At 40.9% G+C, this 18,262-nt stretch overlaps 1 protein-coding gene across 1 annotated transcript in view; it reads right to left on the bottom strand.

The window, feature by feature from the left end:
- Nucleotides 1-17,945, bottom strand: part of APBB1IP (amyloid beta precursor protein binding family B member 1 interacting protein) — a 61,910-nt gene extending 43,965 nt beyond the window's left edge. Inside the window, exons 1-4 of the mRNA XM_057384084.1 lie at nucleotides 17,836-17,945; nucleotides 3,811-3,879; nucleotides 2,661-2,748; nucleotides 573-862 (exon numbers count right to left, since the gene is read on the bottom strand). Coding sequence (XP_057240067.1) covers nucleotides 573-862; nucleotides 2,661-2,748; nucleotides 3,811-3,879 — 447 coding nt within the window. The 5' untranslated portion in view covers nucleotides 17,836-17,945. The remainder of the gene's footprint in view (nucleotides 1-572; nucleotides 863-2,660; nucleotides 2,749-3,810; nucleotides 3,880-17,835) is intronic.
- Nucleotides 17,946-18,262: the final 317 nt, after the last annotated feature.

The following is an 18,262-nucleotide window of genomic DNA, read 5'->3' as shown; positions in this document are numbered from 1 at the left end:
GGGACTTCTTGTGCACATCCCTGCACATGGTCGTTTAGCGAATGTTGAGTTTCACACAGCTGAATAGCTTTTCTTATTGCAAGATATCACTTAGGCCAGGGATAGATCTGAGAAGCATCCACACAATTTTCACATCAGTACTTACAGCACAGACTGCAATGAAAACACACAGTGACAACTTCACAAAGTGGAGAGATCTTTGGCCATGATTTGCGTTGATATCAAAGCCAAATTCTCCATAAGCAGACATTAACTGATCAGAATTCTTTTAAAAGAATTCAGCAGTAAATTTTCCGTTACAATAAACCATTTGCAATGACTTATGCCTGTACTGGGCCATCAAAATGATGATTAGAAAGGTGAAAGAATGGGCAAAATATCAAGAAATAAGCAGAAACTGCTGAGGCTACAACAGTAGAAATTTCACTCCAGAATTCATGCACGTATCATCRTTGCAGAACCTTCCCAAGATGCTTCTACTTGGGAGATCCACTGGTGCTCCAGTGCCAAACACCACTCACAAAATGACAAGAACTAGTGAATGCTTAGAACAAGGTTCCAACCAGGCTTACCTGGGTAAGTGGCTCAGAAGGAGGTGGTGGCGGTGGCGGTGGCAGATCTGATTCAAGGTCTGGAGGTGGAGGGGGCAAATCATCCCCCAGCTGTCCAGTAACGGTAACATAGGGACTTGCTTTAGAATAAATGTCATTATTCAAGCCTGTTGAAGGCTGAGTGACTGTACTTTGCTGGTTGCAAGAAATTTTCTGGGCTTGTAAAGTTCTCTGCTCAACATCATTAAGGTCTGCTACAAGATCAGCCATTAAAGCATCCAGGTCTTTGTCCTCTAGGGCATTTAGGGATTCTAGAAAGAAAACCACAAAATGTGTCAATGAGTGCAATGTAAAAGCACAGTTTCCAGTTCAGCACAGATTACATTGCAGAMGGAATGGTCACAAGGTTATGGGAAAGGAAACAATATTTTACATGAGTTCAAGAAACAAATGTGCTTTAGGAACWGCCATTAATCTGGTCAGACTGAAGTTCAGAGTACAAGGAACTCTGTGAATACAAACTAAACAAGACAGGAAGCCTTGGTTCCAGTGATAGTTTCAGGTCCTTATGGTGCTATAAAACATGGCCCTGRTCCAGCAAGGTTACTGGGAACATGCTTAGTGCCATGAATGCCAGAAATTCCATGAGCTCCCATTAGGCTGTAAGTGCATACACAAATGTTTAACAAGTTCTGGCACAGMACACAACAATCCATGTAACTGAGGCCTAGTCAGTAACTATGTCCCTATATTATTCCTATTCTACAATTCTAAAATTGACATGAAGCAGAATCAAAGAATTCTAAGACACAAGAAACTGCATGGTATCACCTGTAMCACATCAGTAATTGATCTGTGACATCCCACATGGATGGTACACACATCACACACAGGCTTTTGAGGATCCTTTAAGCAAGGAATAAACAAGAAAGTCTTTTTTAAAAGCATCTTGTTGAGAAACATATAGAAATATATAGAAACATTATAACTTTTTCYGTTTTCTGCTCTGACAGAGTCTAAGATAAAATCCTGTACTGGAGCTTCATATGTAATTTGTTGTTATTTGAACTAACTGTGGTGTAAGAGACACTGTGGAGTGAAACCCTATAGGATGATTTAGCTTTCTAGTGGAGAAGGGTTCTTTAAGATTGAACAGTCAGTGTTTAAATGTCTTTTAAAAGTCCAGGTAAAAAAATAAATAAATCACAAACTGGGAAAACTTCTAAGTGAGATTTTGTGAGGGATGGAGAGMACTGAATTAGATACTCAAAAAAGCTAATACAGACCAATAAAGAATAGATCATTCATCAGACTAAATATGAACATGTCACTAGACCATCTCCATTTACTCTGCTCTCCCTGATACAGTTATATAGTAATTAATACTTTTTTCTTTACAGTGGGAAAGTTAATTTATGATCCTCTCTGTTAAGATAGCTCTACCCACTTTGCTGGCAGAGTYATTAGGAAGCCCCACAGGGAACTGATCCTGGGATAAAACAAGAGGTTAATATCAACTCAGGCTAATACAAACAACCATCTTCCATTAAAAAAAAACCAAACAACAAAACAAACCCAATYACAAACAAAATCAAAGGGAGGATTCTTTTTTCAAAATCAGATAAATCCCTTCATTTTCCCATACAGCCTCAGCAAGCAGCTGTACATGCAAAAGTGACAGTGGAAACCAAAATGAGAATAAAACACTGAAAAGTGGAAGCAGCTGGAGCTGATACTTCCACTGGACAAAAATGCTTACGCAGTTCTGACAATACACTGAGGAACTTTTTCTTCCATCAAGTTACATCCCTACATTCAAAAGGTTATATTTTATAAAGTTATTTGGGAGACTTCTCATTTTTGTCTTCCACTACATTCAGATATTTAAAAAAGTCTGRCTTCTATTTAAAATGAGTAATGCCCCCAAAAACTGTTTCCTTTAAAGTTTCCTAAATTGAGGCACAAAAAAATATACCTCCCCCTCCAGCAAAACAGCGTTCTTTTGGTTTTTTTTTTATCAAGGGTATGTAAAGATTTTCTTCTCATTTGTTGCTGTGAGGTATTTTAAGTAAGCATAAAAGGCMTGAAAGAGTTCATTCAGCTACTTACCATTTAAATCTTTAAAACCAACTGTAAAGCTAAATTCATTCTTGGACACTTTGGGGGATGGAGGTGGTACAGTCTCCACYCCTAAACTCTGTTAAGGTAGAAGAAAAAAACAGGTACCTGATGATATAATTGCTATTACATACATTAACAGTTTAAAATCAATTATCTGAATTTATCTAATGAAATAATTTCTTCTTCAAGGAACAGAGTGACACACCTGGTTTCTGAGATTATGTTTAGACTGGTAAACTAACTAGGGCCAGGACAAGGGTTCGAGCACCAGTTATGGGGTTTTGCATGCTAAGAATGTCATGTGAAATCTTCTGACYTTCACTCAGTTTAAACACAATTTCTATTCTATGGCTTGGAATTTTTATTTAATTTATCAAGCACTGGGATTCACCACAAAGAAAGACTCCCTCAAAACAGAGACTGTAAGCAAACTGCCACATCCAAGATRACAACTTAAGTGTTTTCAATCATGCATTTATTAAAATACAACAAATTTATTCCCTTTGTAGATTTTTTTCAGAAATAAAAAGTCTCCTTTCATCAGCTATTACAGCAAGTATTTCATGACTAGAGCTTTAGAAAAAYGCTCCTGCTGTTTTATGCTCTCCAGAGTGTATTCTGCATAGGCAATAATATCCCTATGAATTCTTGAACGACAYCCCCATTGCAATTTAGTATTTTGCCATATCTAAAGAATATTTTTAAGCATACATTCATATTATTGCTTTCATTTCCAAAGTTCATATTTGACACTCAGGCTACATCCCATTTACCAATGTATGCTAAGCATTCATACCTAAAAATTCAGACTCAAAYTCTTCCTGTTTTCACAGAATCCTTTAATTTCTTTGGACCAAGTCCAGAGGAATTTAAATTGCTGGGCTGGGGTTTTTCTCAGAAAATGTCTTTCACAAGCATTTAGGTAGGTCTGTTTAACAACCTACCCAGTACTGATACTACCGTATTTTTCAGGACACTTATTTTAACTGTCAAGGAGAGAAATTTAGTCGAAGTTTTACCAAAATAATGTTACTGTATTCAGACTGGAAGTGCACAAAAAATGTAGAGAAGTTCCCTCTTTTCTCTAACATATAATAGCTATTTTACTAATCTGGATGGAAAAAAAAGAATTATTTACCTGAGTCAGCATGTCCATCTCCCCAAGTAAATTGCTGAACATTTCATCTATATCACAGGTTTGSGCCATCTGAAAGAAAAAAATCCACAAGTAAGAAATCATCCAATGCTCATTTCAAAGCCAGCAATGGTTGAAACCAGAAGATACACCATGCTCTTTTATATTGCATTCACAAATAACTTTAAAACAATTGCTCGACTTGCAAAAACCTGAATCCATACCTTAGAAGAAACTAACAGCTCAGAACCTCTATCCTGTATATGCTTAAACACACACTTCAGACCTACACTCATCAGAAGTGCCAATGACCTTCTTGTACTATTTACATTTCATAGCAAGTCACCAGCTAACAAACCAAGCTGATACCTTAAACATAAAAAAAAAGTAGCCAGTGACACAGAGAAGCAAAGTTGCATGATGAGAAATTCAACATTCTTGAATGCTTCATCTTGAAACCCTTCTTTCATTGGCTTAGACAACTAATACTACGGCAGTTTATTAGCGGTTATCTAGTGCAAAACCACGTTATGGTTAGGTACATGACCAACTCTTGGCTCAATATTTCTCCCTTTTTCTTTCAAATACTACTGCAGTGAGAGAGCTCCAGTCTTCCCTAACCTCAAGACATCTGAGGGAGTCACTGAGACATGGATAATGGCTAATGGCTAAYGGATAATGCCACAAGGTAGGCCGATGGCAGTGCTTGTTGCAAGAGTGCAGTATGAGGACAAGATCACACACCGGTGGTGCTGCACTATGGGGGAGAGACACAGTTTCCATAATAATCCTCTTCCTCATAAATCTGCTCCTTTGCAGACAAAGAAGCAGTGCAAGAGGGTGTCTGCCATGGAACACTACCAGAGACAAAAAGCAGGAACATCATCTTTTTAAGAGGCTCAAGCCTGCAAGGGATTGAGAACTGTGGTATTGAGCACATAAAACCAGGGTTCAAACTAGGGCCAAACTTTACACACATAAGTAGTCCTATCCGTTTGTGTGCAGCTGTATTGGATTTTTATGACAAGGTATGGGGGGGACGCTACAGAGGTGACTTGTGTGGGAAGGAAGCTCTCCCCATGTCAGAGATGGACAGTAGCTTAAGCTGGCTCCAAGATGGACTTGGGGCTGGCCAAAGCTGAGTCCATGAGCAGTGCTGGTGGCACCTCAGACAGCACACTAAGGAAAGGGTAAACAATGCAGCTGTAAAAGGGCAGTGGGAAAATATAAGTGAAATAAACCTGCAGACTCCAAGGCCAGTATTGAAGGAGGGAGAGATGTTCCAGATGCCAGAGCAGAGATTCCCCTACAGGCCGTGTTGAAGCYCAGAGTGAAGCAGGTTGTCCCTCTGCAGCCCTTGAAGGACCATGCCAGAGCAGACATCCATACTGCAGCCTGTGGGGGACCTCCCACCACAGCAGGTGGACATGCCCTGAATGAAGCYGCAGGCCATGGTGTGCCACACTGGAGCAGGCTCCTGGTGGGAACTGCAGCTTGTGGAGAGGAGCCCACACAGTCCAGATTTTCTGGTAGGATGTGTGACCCCATGGGGGAGTCACACTGGAGCAGGCTGTTCCTGTAACACTCTACCTTGTGCAAGGGATCCAGGCTAGAGCAGTTGTTGAAGAACTGCAGCCTGAGGGAAGGTCCCATGTTGAAGAAGTTCATAGAGGACTGTCTCCCTTGGGAGGGCCCCGTGCTGGAGCAGGGAAAGTTTGAGAAGGACTGAGAAGCAGAAACAAAGCATTATGAACTGACTGCAAATGCCATTCCCCATGCCCCTGTGCCACTTGAAAGGGAAGAGTTGGGAGTGAAGCTGAACCAGGGAAGAAAGGAAGGGTGATGTGAAGATCTTTTTTGTTTTCYTCTTATTTTGCGGGATCCTACCATCTTATTAACTGGCCATCTATTAAATTAATTTCCCTATATTGAGCCTGTTTTGCTCAATGGTTAGCTGTCAAGCAATCTCTCTGTCCTCACCTCAACCCAGGAGCTTTCTACTGTAGTTTCTCTCCCTGTTCTGCTGAAGAGGGGAAGTGACAGAGCACCTCGGTAAGCACCTGGTAGCCAGCCAAAAGCAACCAACCACAGCACCTCACAGGATGAGGACCAGACTGATGCGAGGACAGGAACAACTCTAACGACTAGAAAGATTGGCAAGAAAACCAACAGGTGTCCCGTTCTTCAGGCTTAATGCTTWACCCTTAAGAGAGCATCTCGGGTCACCTAACTATTCCATGAATAAATTATAAAGGCCACTGAGCCCTGAAGTTGGTGTTTATTGTTTGAGAATTATGATGTAACTAAACAAGGCACAGGCAACCAAGAACTGAACTTGGAATTTTCACATTTCTCTCAGATCCCAGAAACCAAAGACTTASAGATTTGGGAACTGGATACTCTTAAAGACATTTTAATAGGATGTGGTTGACAGGGCTAGGGCAGCTGCAGATCGACAGTGGAGATGGCACAACTCTGCCCACAGAACAAGGAACAACATCACATAGGACTGAGCAAGTGGAGAGTTAAAGTCATCTGCTTCCTTTCCATCTGACAAATTCACATTGAGTGGCTCAGTCTCTCTGTATCACACTTCTCASGCAGAACTTTGTACACAACATTCAGATTCTGCAGACTCAGCAGAATGCTGGGTGGCGTATGATTACTGACTCTAAATTCATTTATGTGAATCAACAGCTGTGTAGCTTCCTACACACCTGGCACTTGGAGAATCAATTTTCACAGAAAGGCTAGATAAAATGGCACTTATTTGATCAGGCAGAGTGAGGAAACATTTGTTATGTGACAAAAAATGGAGATGCAGATCATCCTGACAAGTATCTCATCAGCGTTTAAATACTGAATAATTTTATGTTTTCCTGTTTTCTGATTGAGGAGATCAAATTATTTTCTACGGAAATCTTGTAAGTTCTAGGTATTTGTATGTTTTTGGTGGGGTTTTTTTAAGCACTAGCTACATTAACTTTCAGGAAAAGATCTTCATACAAGTTCTTTTGACAAACTGAAACCCTCCTTTACTGTATTTTTACAGATATAAATATAAAAATGGCAAAAAAATTACTTGAGTTGCAACTGGTTGCAACCCCTTATCAAGAGCAGTAGTAAGAACATTCCAAAAAGGAAAAATTCAAACCTATGGACCCTCTTCAGTAATTAACCACAACAACAAAAAAAATAAACTCATGTTGTCACCAAGCCACTGCCTCTACTGGTATTTTCTCTCCACACTCATTTCCATTTCTTTTATTTGATTGTTTCATCTGTTTATTCCTATTGTGTGCAATTTGCAGATTTGGAAACTATCCTGTTGGATGTTGTTGCAYGTTGGATCAGCAAATTCTTCTTAATTTTATAAATAGCCTTGAACTTACTCAAACCGGAAACTCAAGGTGAAATGTGCAGGTGTATGAGCTATTATTAACAAAACGGGGGGAAATATTTACCAAAGTGCCCAGAAGAATACTGAATTTCATACTCAGTCCTACTCTACAGTTACTGTTCTATCAGGTTTTTCTCTATTTTTTAGTAATACTAGGAACTCTTAAAATCGCTATCAACTACTGAACTGAACAGAAAAAAAAACCTTAAATCAAACAGAACAGGAGTTTTACAATGAGTTTTCCAACTTATGCATAAGATTTTAATTACAGAAAAAATCAGAATTGAAATAAAATGAGGAAATTGTGGTTGTCACAAACGAACAAGCTGAGAAGAGCCTCATGAGAAGGCATATATGTGAAACCTAACATATTTTTAAAGTGACTGATTTTCAAACCGATGCCTTCTGGACCATCTTTTGAAGTAACATTAAGCATACAGTTAAAAGTACTCCTTGTCTTTTATTTCTCACTATATTCTCATTCTCAAATCTTCACTAAGTTTTCATAAAAACCTTTTAAAAAATTATTTTATTTAATACTCCCACCTTTCTCATRCTGCATATCTAAGAGGCTGGGACATTTTCTCTTCAACTTGCTATCCTAACCACCTAGTCTCACTTATAGTTTATGTATACTATGCCCTCACAGGTCTATGCAATACATTAATATTGATACATTAATTGACCCCACCATTTACCAGAAGWCCTTCAGACCCACTACATCTATTAATTTTTTTACCTTCCCAAATTACATAGGAAATTGAATTGTTTGATAGAATCTTTAACACTCAGCAGGAAATTAACAAATGAAGAGTAAAACAGCGGTACAAAATTCACCCTGCTTAAAAAAAAAACAAAACAAACCTATTTAAAAATACAATGAAATCTGACAAGATGACCATATAGTATACATATAAAAAACCCAGGCATGGTGCTATACCAAGCAGAGTTTGAACTGTTAGGATTTCAGTATCTGATAGGTCTGAGAAATACACAAAGCTAGCCCCTTTCCACAAGGAGTGGCCTAAGTCACACAGTAAAAACGCTTCTGCCCTTGAGCAGTTAAAAAAACAAGCTCAAAGCCCTTGTGAAATACTGAACAGGAAGCACCACCAAGATAATCATATGTAATTTAGTCTCAGCGGAGTTGCTGCCGTTAAACCAACCAAAGAGCTACAGCCAAAAAGCAATGAGGATCAGCGTGATGTCATGCTGTAGATAAAGACTTACAGCGGATTATGGACAGTGTTAGCAACCAGCCCACTTAGTGAAYTGGTGAACAGTTACAGACACATTCATTACATTCAAGGAAGGTRTTGCTGCTATTCTTAAACTGTTACCTATGCAAACAGCAGAGATAAAAACACATGAAGTATATTTGACAAGTCACACAGAAACATCAAAAGCAAACCTTCAGCTCCTAGTCCCTGCAATATTGTGTGTCAGTGAAGCAGGACCACCAAAATGAACACAGTTTGACTATCCACATGACCACGAACATCATTGCAACTTCCTCCTATTGCTTAATGCTTAAATGTTTTCTGGAATGGAATGAAAAAATCTTTAACATTTTAGAGAGACACATCAGTAGCCCAATGAGTAAATCACTCAAATCAGAGATTCACCCTTGTACACTATGGACTGTGCAAAGCTGATCATCCCATAGCAAAGAYGGAAAAAAGAAAGAAAACTAMAGAAGCATGACAAAAGTGACAGMGTCTCATCAAAAAGGGAAAAGCTGGAAAGAAGATGATTGTCACAGAAAACAGATGTGGAACTAGTGTAATTATAAAACTGCATCAAAACCTAGGGGAAAGTTACCARGGCACCATTTCATCCTGACTTATAACACAAAATCAATGGGATAGTAAATGAAAGCCTGAATAACTGTTTCAGGGAAACACAGACGGTATAATTGTGAAACTCATCATCAAAACTGGTGAGTAAGCAAGCTGAAGAGTTGGTTTTCTCTACATGCTAGAAGGGTTGGTGCTRCAGAGAGTTTCAGGCAAGGATGATGAACCTCATGTTTTAAGACCTAAAAAAAAGGCTCCACCAATTTGAAACCAGAGTAAAGCTTTCATGATGGACAGGACACACCACATCTTCCAGCACAGGATTCCTTGCCTCTTTGTGAAGCACATGATGCTAACCACTGCTGGGGATAACTTTCTGGCCTAATTGACTGCAAGTCTGAAATAGATTTAACAAGGTTTCTTACACTGACTTTACAATTAGGTGTCAAGAAAAAAAACTCATACTGCCCACATGTCTCTTATATACCTAAGYGAGGCAGGATGGAAATTCCTTAACTGGCTATTTCATCACAACTAGTAAAAAGTCCTTAACAGACACTGAGGCCCACTTTTATGAAGTAAAGTATAAGAGAACATCTGTCTCTGCAGAATTCAGCCTCAAGAAATAAGATCCAATTAGTTACTAATTCTAGTAGATACTAAATGGAAATTGAAGCTTTGGAGTGATACAATAGAAATAGCAGCTGACCCCAAGGTTTCAAAATCACAATTAGATTTTGCAATTAGCATGTTGACTTTCCTCTTTCTYACCTACACAACATGGCCCTGTAACTCTCTCCTGCTTTAACATTAGCTCTTATTTTGAAAAGAATAGATCAAAAGCTACTTGTCTGCTTCCAGCACTTGAGTTATCKAACATTGATAAGCATGGTATTTTCCAATAAAAAACTTCCACACATTGATAACTCAGCAAGCAATTTTTTACGAATATTCTCTATTCTTCTGGGAAATTTGGTGTGCCAATAACTGTAGGTTTATCTGCAGCTGAAATTACACTGTGTATTTATCTCAGGGATGGGTGTGACATGCTATAACTCCACTCATGAGAGAATAAAGGTGACACACTAAAGTACTAGAAGCTTCAGGAAGAGTGTATAATGGTAAAGTATCCTTATTAGTTCAAAAGTGAGTAACATCTGGCTTTGGATTAAAATTAAAATGACATAAATACAATCAAGTGAGAATCCTACTCTAATGTTAACATGGTGTACTACAGTTCATATTCCGATAATTCCAGAACCACCCCCCCAGAAGTAAATACAAACATCATTAGATAAGAGCACCCCGAACTCACAGATCCTACTTGGGTTTCACATAAATTGTAACTATGCCATTTACACAATTAACCTTTTGAAAGCTTGTCCCCATTTTTGCCACTTTGGAAATACACAGTTAAGTCACATGTTTTACAGGAATAAACCTGCAGTGAGGATTAATTTTGRAAAAAGTCATTATTAGTTGAAAAGTCCCAGGTTTCATCGACCTGAAGACTACACTGTTCCACTTTAATGATGACAGAAGTTCTATCTTACACTTTTGCTGCCTCAGCACCCATCACCTCTGTGCTCCCCAGCCTTCCTCTCTCCCCCAGAAGAGCAAAGGGCTCTTGTTCTTAAAGAGGACAGGAAAAACATTTAACCAATGGCTAGGGTAAAACAGTGTAGACGGACATGGCATGCAGGCTGGGTGTGAGACTCTTCGCTCACTAAGATCCTCTCCAAAATAACTCTCAGGCACAGACACAGTCCAGATCCTGGACTCCAGAAAATCTATCCCAAACATRCTTGAGCAGCTGGGGAACTGTGAGTTAAAAGCACCTTATGAAATGTGGGGAAAAAAAACAACCAAAACCGGGTGTAAAGCACAGATGACCAGAGGAGAAAGCTAGGGAAAATTTCCATGTACCGGAACTTGTCAGTACCTTCCTGTCAGCTCCCAAAGGGGATTGTTTCTTCCTGTCAGCTCCCAAAGGGGATTGTTTCTATGGAACTCACAACAGTGCCACTTCTGCTCATTTTTATACAGCATCCTCACATCAGTACATGTGTTTCAGTCTGGCCTGCGGGTCTAAGAACATTATKGAAATGCAGCTGCAGTTTTGGTTGTCTTCTTTTTCTTTTGTCATAGAATTGCTTACTGCAGAATGCTCCCATTTGGGRGCTTTCTCTTCATAAGCCAAGCAGRCAGCACAAACTGTGCAGAATGAAATGGTAGGAGGAGACATATTTTCAGCCCTATTCTTTCACACAGACTGGTAGAAGAAACAATTCCATATTCTGTGTCAGATTACTGGCACAGACAATAGTATTTTCATTCCCCTGGCATGTCTTCCCCAAAGGCTGCAAGCAGGATGAAGTGTGTCCCCTGAGCTCATGAACCAGCAAATTATCCAGGCTCATCCATCTTGTGTTGAAAATGTGTCTACTTCAGCTCTACTCAGGTATAAACAACTGCAGACATACAAGTTATCAGAAAGCATGAACCTCAGTTCTAGGTTCCTCCCATTCCCTGCCATGTTGGCAGAGCAGAAGAGGGCAAGAGTAATGTAACCCCGAGTAGCGAAATTTCTAGTTTCCACATTCCTTCCCATAATCTCTATCTTGTTGAGGTTGGTGCAATGTTTTCCTTCCTGTTGTTTTTTTCCTGTTACCCAACATTGTTGTACAGAATTTACATGACAACAAGACTGTCTTATAGTTTAAACAACTGACAGCAAAATACAGTAATGCAGTTTTAATGTGTAGYTTCACAATCCATGAAATAGGCTGAYCTCACATTAACAGATTGTCTAAAAAGCAGAAAACAGTAGACAAGGAAGCCCACAGATGAGAAAGAAAGGCATACAGGGGTGTAAAATGAGGGAAAATCCTTCCCCTCCACAATTCCCTATAAAATCAGCAGATGTTGAGTGTGAAACAGTGAAAATAATAGCACAAACTTAGGAAGAGGAAAAAAGGAAAGAAAAGTTACAGTACCAAATCTGAGTGCAGGAATTGTGACTTTGGATAGACAATAGCTCATCTTTTCCAATACTCACTACTCCCACAGTGAGCCACTAGGTAAGCACAAGACATCCTATAAAGATCCAGGACACAACTGTCTCCCCATACAAATAACATATTCCTATGACCTAGTCAATGGCAAAACTCTAAATCACCATCTCCTCTCTTAAAATCGTATGTTTTTATTACTGCCAGAAAGGCTTAAGGAAGGGCACACATGATATGGGAAAGAGCTCTGAAAAARAAAAAGACCCTAACATAAAATGCTCTAACAGGAAAGAGTGAAGCAAAAGAATGAAAATGAATCTGTAAAAATTTTATCGAATCTGTYTGTTTCATATAAATATACAGATATTTCAACAAAGTACTGCACTCTGTAACATAGAGAATAGTAGAGAAATTAAATTAAGATTTTTATAAATATTTTTCAGTTTTACTACTGACTGAAGAGTCAGGTACAATTTTGAGGCCCATGGTTAATTTTTCACCCTAGCAAAGTTGTTTTTTTCAGTCTATACCGTGCAGTGATTAGAAGCAGCTTTAAGCAGTGGGTTTTAGATGAATATCTGTATGGAAAGTGGAAAACTGGAGTCACCACAGACGGGATGTTGTATTGGTGCGGCGACGGTTGCTTTGTCACAGCCCAGAGAACCCACCAAGAAAGGGAAGAAAATGCACCAAAAGGAGAAGAACCATGCGACATTTCCATTCTTCCATTTCTCTAAGGTTTTCCATGAGAAGGAAATGTCACTGCCTCCCTCTCTTATTTTCCTTAGAAGTGGAGGAGGAATGGAATAACTGATCTGGTCACAGCAACTCCACGGTGACACAGGGGAGACAAAATAKGCCAATCTAGTGATAGATATGAAAGGCTTTGCTGAATTTCATGCAAGAACATGGTCCCCATGTAACAGAACTGCAATTAAGTTTATATTGAGTATCTTCCTAGAACTGGCATCCAAAACCACTGGCTCATTTGTATTTTTCTCTCAAACATTAGGTCAGTCACCTTCCCCTCAGTCACGAGGATATGGTCACAAAAGTACAAAACTAAGCTGTGACCACAAGTGTTTGGGAGTGTTCTCTGTGTTCATCTTTTTTGGCACGTATTCTTGTTTAAGGCTATCTCAAAAGCTTATGCCCTCTAAGCCACATGTACAACAAATATTTCAAGTACACTATTTCATTAAAAAGCACAGAGAACAGTAATGTATACTTGAATGTTATTTTTTTTTTAAATTTGCAATCAGACAGAAAAACCACATCACCTTTTAAAAATATTTTTGGATTGATAATCCTTATTTCTGTGCTTCAATGAAATCCCCATAGCAAGTGAGGGAACGGGGCCTTCCAGTACTGTGAGAAAATACTAGAAAAATCCTCAAAAGTACATCAAAATCTTGCTCTGAGGCAGAATAAAAGTAATCATGTGTCTGCAGTCTGGGTTACCTGAAGAAGCAGTGACAGTACCAAAATGGATCAACTACGTCCACCAAGGAGTGTGTTTTCACTGCTGCCAACAAAGACTTGATGCCARCAGGTTAACTGACCATCCTGTTGAGCTTCCTAACTCTCCTGGAGAGTCACTTTGAGGCAAACACATTTTGCCTAAAACCGTGGACTCCAAAGGTAATTTGCMATTTTTCTTAGCAAAAGCATCCAGTGAGTGCCTGTATGATTGATTTTGGCTCCTAGCTATTCTCCCTATTGCTTCATGGACTATCAATGCTGCTAGAGGCAGATTTGCTCCCCTTCCATCCCCACTCTTCCTGACAGGTGCAGGTAAGTGACAAAGTTTTCCCGAAAATGTTTACTTTATCAGTTGGAATGACTGAGGACAACTGAGGACTTTCCGTTGGTAGTCACATCAACCATTCAGGGGCTGTTCACCACTGATAGCAGACACACAGAGTTTTATCCTTTAATATTAATGTCACACACCACACTTCTACATCCTCTGCTTTAGAATACAAGCAAATACAAAGTGAAAGTAAAAATGGAAATGCACTGAGGAGATGCATCCAGTGCAAAACTTCTATCACATTTGTCTCTGTTTGCATTTCTAAACAGAGCAGCAGAGAAAAATTTGCTTTGTATATACACTGAACRTTGTTCTTCTTCTAGGATTCATAATGCATCTACTCCCCAAAATACTCCTAATACGGTAGCCCTCATTTATTTGAGCCTAAACTCATAGCATGCTGAATCAGTGTTCAACAAGAAGAAACAGTGCTATGCGCAGGGTAAAGTAGCTACTGGCAGCAGAAAAAATACTGAGAGCAATCAGCCAGCCACAGATCTAAAAGGTCACTTTATTGGAAGAAAGTCTTTGAAASTAATGACATGCTAAAACTTTTTGAGCAATCATTACCAAACTAGTTTGTGAATTCCCACAGTAAAATTTTAAATCAGATCAAAGTAMTCTGTGTTTCCTTTTCACTCAAAACCCAGAAGCAAGACTATAAATTAAAATTGAGAGGTGATAAGCAACATGAGCTCTTACACAGATGTAGATGCTCAAAAGTCTCCTATAGAACCATGAGAAGAACGTGGCTTCCAGTTTCTTTCATGGCACAACACATTTCTACACTGGCAGCTCTACTGTTAGTATCTAGGGTAGCCAAGGATCAAAAGGAGAATCAAGCAAGCTGCCCAAAATGCCTGCTTTTCCAAGAGCCGTGGATCACTCCTTATCATGAAAAGACATGTGGTAGCATTTTTGTGACATCTGCATTTAACCTAGCTGTTACAAGCTCTTTATAGACAACGAAGAGAAAGGAAGGAAATTTAATAGAGCATGATTCATGGCTGCTGTCTAAAACTGGGCAACCGAACCAAGTTTTAGCAGTATCTATCTCTCTGCAAAGGTGACTCAGAACCTCAGGTGACTCAAATGCTCAGGTCTACAGTTGGATGAAGAGAGTCCTGACTCTAAAGGCCAAGAAGTGCTTTGGAAGGTCTGCATGGATGCAAGTTAACACTGTCACTAGAGACCTTCCTAAGGAAATAAGCTAAAACTTCCATATTGCTGCAGGTAAATAAGAGGTCTTGTTTTCACTTTCACCCCAGATCAGCACTTGACCATGTGAAGTCATTATCACAATAGGTCAGACTGACAAACAATGAAACAATCAAGATATATTGCAACCAAAGATAGAAAAAAATGGTCTGTGAAAAAGAAAATTACAAGAAGTTTGCAAAGAGAGCAGGAAAGGATAAGGGCCTTGATATCTTAATGATAGACAGGAAAACCTAATTCAGCTACATTCCTGTAAAGCAACCTCTGAAACAGAAGCATGTTTTTAAGAAAATCCATGTTCATCTTATCAATGGTCTGATGTTCATGAATCTGCAAGAAAGACTGCAGGTCCTCTCTTGAAAAAGGCAACCCCTTCCCTCATCTGCAGCAGTACTCCAGAATGGTGGTTTTCTCAGATATTTTGCAAGGCCAAAGAGATGCAATAGCTAATCCCTCCATCCACAGGTTGCCCAAGTCCTCATTCTCCCTTCACCACTTAGGGCAGAGCAAAAGAAGCAAAGCTTTCTGCCTCTTCTTCCTCTTATTGCTCTAAGACRTTTCTTCATATCTCTCTAAGACATTTCTTTCACCTTTCTTCAGGAAAGGTGAAACACAACAAAAGCAAAATCTTAGTGGGCTGGGTAAATTTTTTTACCTGTAAGAAATCTTGGGGCTCARCAAGAGTTAAATTGTTTACAACATCCAACAGGTCCATCTGCTCATACTGTTGTCTCTTTTGTACAAATTGTTACCTACCAAATGTGCTAACTCTTTATAAATTACAAAAAAAGATCAAGGTTATACCTGATTTAWAGGTGCATGAGTTATAGCATGTGATCTACTAGACACTGCCCAAGTATAGTGACTTTTGATCTGTAAAAAATCAAACTTTGGTGCAATAAATACACTYGATATCAAAATAAACCAGCACTTCAAATACCCTGCTTGAAGATACTACACACTGACAATCACAAATTCCAGCATGAACAATTAAAACACACCTTACTCAATAATTACTTTGAACCATCAGACATTTTGCCTCCAAACACCAGAACAGTCTGTAGTACCCACAGGTGGTATTTTAAAAAAAGAGAGAAGACACAGGAAATGATTCAATGTCCCTTTCAGGGACAGTAYATTTTTCCAGTTACATGTGTTCCCAGATGGATCAGAATTTTCTGAGAATAAAAAAAAGGACCACTCAGCTATCTGTAATGCTCCACTGATTCAACGTCCCAAAGACATTTGTATGTCATATTTCAGATTATCTCCATTTTAAAGCAATTCTTGCACAAAGCATTAAGTACAATTAAATGTAATAATCCCCTTAGAAAGCTCACAAGGAAAACAGAACCAAAGAGGTTCAGCAAGAAGTTAAAACATTCTTTTTTAAGTATCGTTTTAACCTCAATTCACATTCTTTACAAAGTTACCAGAAAAAAAGTAGTGTAAATTTAGTGAAGACAAATGATTAAGAGACTGCACAGGTGGAGCAGGTCATTAATGCAGCTCTCAGGAGCACTGGGGCTCATCTTTTTGTCTCTAATGACACAGATGGACTAAATTAAATCCTGACTATATTTACATCACTGTTGTGCAGCGGCAGGGTAACAGATTAACAGTAAAATCAATAGAGTCATACGTGAAATAAGTATTTTTTGGATGCAGGTTTGGAAGAGATGACAAAACACGAGTAATTAATTTCATGTAACTCATAAAGAGGAACTAGAACAAAGAGGAAAAATGACTGCCAAAATTCTGGGAACCAAAGTTCTGAGAGACAAACTGGAGCCTTATTAATCACAGAATCAGAGTAATCTGGGGCAGAAAGTGACTTCAAAAAGTTAAACTGTTAGCTTGGTGGAACCCTGTATATTTTATTTGTAGGCTTTACTCCTGCATCAAATTTTTCACGACAATGAAGATGGGTTGATCATATGCTGCCTAAAAAACACCACCAGACACCTCTTCCCAATGTGACAATGAACGGTCATATTCATTTCTTCTCTTTTTGGTGCACAAGGGATTTAAAAACCACCCCAAACTTGTGGAGACTGCATGTCAGTTACTTCCCCGTGGTATTCAGCTGAGGGTATCAAGCAGGGATGGACATTCTCAGGAGCAGTTTTTCCCTAAACCACGTGGCCAAACACACCACCACAGCAGAGAGATGTAAACCGTGTTCCTTGGAAGCCTGCCCTGGCTGTTTGGCCACTGCCGCACSACCTTCTTACATGCTTAGTTTAAGACCGATAGATTAGCACATTCACAGGGTGTATTTTCCAGCCGCTCGGTCCCCASTTTCCTCCTGCCTGCCTTCACTTTCCTAACGCTGCCCCCGAAAAAGAGCAATGAGCGTCCCTCGGGCTCCCCACCGGCCTCTTGAAGCTGCAGGGAGGCTGCAGGTTGCAGCTTTGGCAACCCTGCCCTGAAAATGACCAATCTTCTACGCGCTTCCCCCAGGGCCTGRGCACAGGGAAGGTCTCACCCAGCTTAACCCTGCCGAGGAGGACACCCAGCACCGGGACCCCGCACCGCAGCGCCAAATCCCGCGGTCCCGCTTCAGCCCGGCGCGGCCACGCGTGCCGGCGGACGATCCCTGTCCTGAGGGGAGGCGGCGTGGGGGACTGTGTCCCCTCTGCGGGCTCCCGCCCCGCTGCCCAGACCAGGGTTTGTCGCACGTCCCAGCCCTGCTCCGCCGTTCCCGGCCGGGCTCCTCGCCGCGGCGAGCGGGACTCCGCACACCCTGCCCCGTCGGGTCCCGGGCTAATCCCTCCCTGCCCGCTTTACCTTGGCGGGCGGGCGGCGGCTCYGGAGGCTGCGAGAAGGCGCGGGGCAGCGGGGCGGCTCGGCGGGACCGGCCCGGCTCGGCGGGACCCGGCGCTGCCTGAGGGGAAGTGGGGCCGCCCCGCCGCTCACAGCGCCGCCCTCCACCCCCGGCCCGGACTCAGGCGGGACCGCTGCCGTGCCCGCATCCCCGCGGGCAAACCGGGGCAGCCCAGCCCAGCCCAGCCCCTACGGCCCCTCCTGCGGCCGCTGCCGTTCCCGCATCCCTGCGGGGAAACCCGGGCAGCCCAGCCCAGCCCAGCCCAGCCCCTGCGGCCGCTCCCGGCCCGCTCCCGAGCCGCCCCAGCCGCGCCGGACGCTCTCGGCTGGACAGCGTTGTCAGGCGCTCTGTGGTTTTCAAACACAATTCTGTTTGTTTCTCTGGTCTCTT

The sequence above is a fragment of the Malurus melanocephalus genome, unplaced genomic scaffold, assembly GCF_030028575.1.
Source record: "Malurus melanocephalus ecotype Western Australia unplaced genomic scaffold, MMel_1.1 scaffold_14, whole genome shotgun sequence".
NCBI lineage: Eukaryota > Metazoa > Chordata > Aves > Passeriformes > Maluridae > Malurus > Malurus melanocephalus.
The sequence above is the reverse complement of the archived record's forward strand: the minus strand, read 5'-3'. Positions and strand labels throughout refer to the sequence as shown.